Source organism: Myotis davidii, unplaced genomic scaffold, assembly GCF_000327345.1.
Source record: "Myotis davidii unplaced genomic scaffold, ASM32734v1 scaffold211, whole genome shotgun sequence".
Taxonomy (NCBI): Eukaryota; Metazoa; Chordata; class Mammalia; order Chiroptera; family Vespertilionidae; genus Myotis; species Myotis davidii.
Genome location: NW_006282523.1, coordinates 151063 through 153246, shown reverse-complemented (window position 1 = coordinate 153246; position 2184 = coordinate 151063). Strand labels below are relative to the sequence as shown.

The window sequence follows — 2184 nt, the reverse complement described above, 5'->3', positions numbered from 1 at the left end:
CAAACTGGTTTGGCTCAGTGGATAGAGCGTCGGCCTGCAGACTGAAGGGTCCCTGGTTTGATTCCTGTTAAGGGCATGTACCTTGGTTGTGGGCACATCCCCAGTGTGGAGTGTGCAGGAGGCAGCTGATCAATGTTTCTCTCTCATCGATGTTTCCAACTGTCTATCCCTCTCTCCCCTCTTCTCTATAAAAAATCAATAAAACATAATTTTTTAAAAAAGAAAGGTGTTTCCTCTGCAGCTCATGTGCAGAAAACCCCGTGTTGTGTCCACTGGGCTAGGGGCACATCCCCGCCACTGGGGGCGTGGGGAGGGGCGAACGCCCCCAAGGCGGGCAGCCAACCCTGCACATTGTAGGTGCTGGGTTGGGGGACGTGTGGAGACACTGGGCCTTGTGCACGGCTGCCACCAGGGGCACACCTCCCAGACAGGCAGCCCTGTGTTGTGGGCACCAGGCTGGGGGGCATCGACCTGGGCCACCACTTGGTGCCGGTGCATGCGCAAGCGGCCACGGGGCGGGAACATCCACTTGGCGCCTGCACCTGTAGGCCCGGGTTGGCGGGGGGCATTCTGGGACCCCGGCCGCTCAGGGCCTATGTGTGGGCCTACAGGCTAGGAGTGGCCTGGGTCCTGAGGATGCTCCGGGGACCCAGGCCGCTTGGTGCTTGTGCATGCAAATTAACCTGCCATCTTTGTCAGGTTAATTTGCATACACATGCCTGATTGGCTGGTGAGTGTAGCAGAGGGACGGTCAATTTACATGTTTCTCTTTTATTATATAGGATAGTGTGATGATGCCCATGGAGACATGGCACCCACACTTCTGAGTGTGGCTAGGTTATTGCCTATCTGCACGTGCCCTGGCTTTTGGTAGTGATCTCCGCCCTCCATTAGAGGAAATGAATTATGAACAACTCGGGGCTCTGAGAACAAGTCCCCACCTTCCTGCTGGGCCCCAGGAGCCATGGGGGCGAGGGGCTGTCAGCAGCTGGATGGTTTGCTCTGGGACCAGCGACACTTTCTGGAGCAAGTGTGCCTCCTCTCCCCTGCAGCCCTGGTGGACACGCCCAGGCACTGGTCCCGTGGGAACTCACCCCCTCGCCCGCGGGGGTCCCATCCTCCTCTCCTCCAATGGCTGCATCTCCTTCCCTGCGGGACCTGGTGGCGGAGAAACAGGCAAAGAGTCACCGGAGAGCCTGCCTCCCGGCGTTCTGTCTCCCAGCGTCCAGCCGCCCATGTGCTTGTCAATGACCAGGTTTGTCACCACCCCCAGCACCAGCGTGCGGGCACGTGGCCGGAGTGCCGCCAGAGTCTCCATGAATGAAGGATGAAAAACGCGATCATTGAAACAGGAAAGGAACCGCACGCGCAGGTTAGGCGAGAAAAGCTACCTCACAGATACCTGCGTCGGTGACAAAACTGGGGGATGCAAAGGGGCAATGGTGGAAAAGGGCGAGTCCCGCACACTCTGGGTTGGAGAGAGCGATGTCCGCCCCACAGGCTTTCTTAAAATGGTTTCGCTTTTTTCTAATTAAAAATGCAAGCGTGGCTCCGTGGGTGAGCTTGGACCCAGGAACCAGGAGGTCACGGTTCAGGGCACAGGCCAGGGCTGCGGGCTCCATCCCCAGTGTGGGGATCCCCAGTGTGGAGCGTGCAGGAGGCAGCTGATCCCTGATTCTCTCTCATCACTAATGTTTCTCTCTCTCTCTCTCTCTCCCTCTTCCTTCCTCTCTGAAACCAATTAAAATATATTTTTAAAAAATTTAAAAATAAAGGAAGCATAGCAGACGGGCCTGGTGGCACGATGGTTAGCAGACCACCGTCTGCCCGTGCTCAGGGCGTCTGCCCAGGGCTGCCCCACTGCGGGGAGAGTTGGCCAGTTGGTTGTAAGGTCCATTCCAATGTAGGCCAGGCACACACTACTGCCCAGCTCCTGTTGGAGGAATCCCGGGCCAGGGGCCACAGCAGGGGCAGCACCCGAAGACCATCCCCCACCTGCCCTCTCCCCCTCAGAGATGCCTGCGCCCCGCTCTGCCCCAGGGGCTCCCATAGTGGCTGCCATGGTTACTGCGGGGCGAGTGGGTCCGGTTTGGGGGAGCACCTGGAGCAGGGGACAGAGGGAGGCTGCGGGAGGAAGGAGAGGGGGTGCGCAGCGGTTGGAGCGCCCGCGGGCGGGATCGGCCC

The 2184-nt window shown here is 59.0% G+C and overlaps 1 protein-coding gene across 1 annotated transcript in view; it reads right to left on the bottom strand.

Annotated features, from left to right (window-relative positions):
- The window catches only part of CCDC40 (coiled-coil domain containing 40), an 18086-nt gene extending 16768 nt beyond the window's left edge, over window positions 1-1318 (bottom strand). The window contains exons 1-2 of the mRNA XM_015559730.1: window positions 1209-1318; window positions 1095-1158 (exon numbers count right to left, since the gene is read on the bottom strand). Coding sequence (XP_015415216.1) covers window positions 1095-1158; window positions 1209-1318 — 174 coding nt within the window. The remainder of the gene's footprint in view (window positions 1-1094; window positions 1159-1208) is intronic.
- Between the last annotated feature and the right edge of the window lie 866 nt (window positions 1319-2184).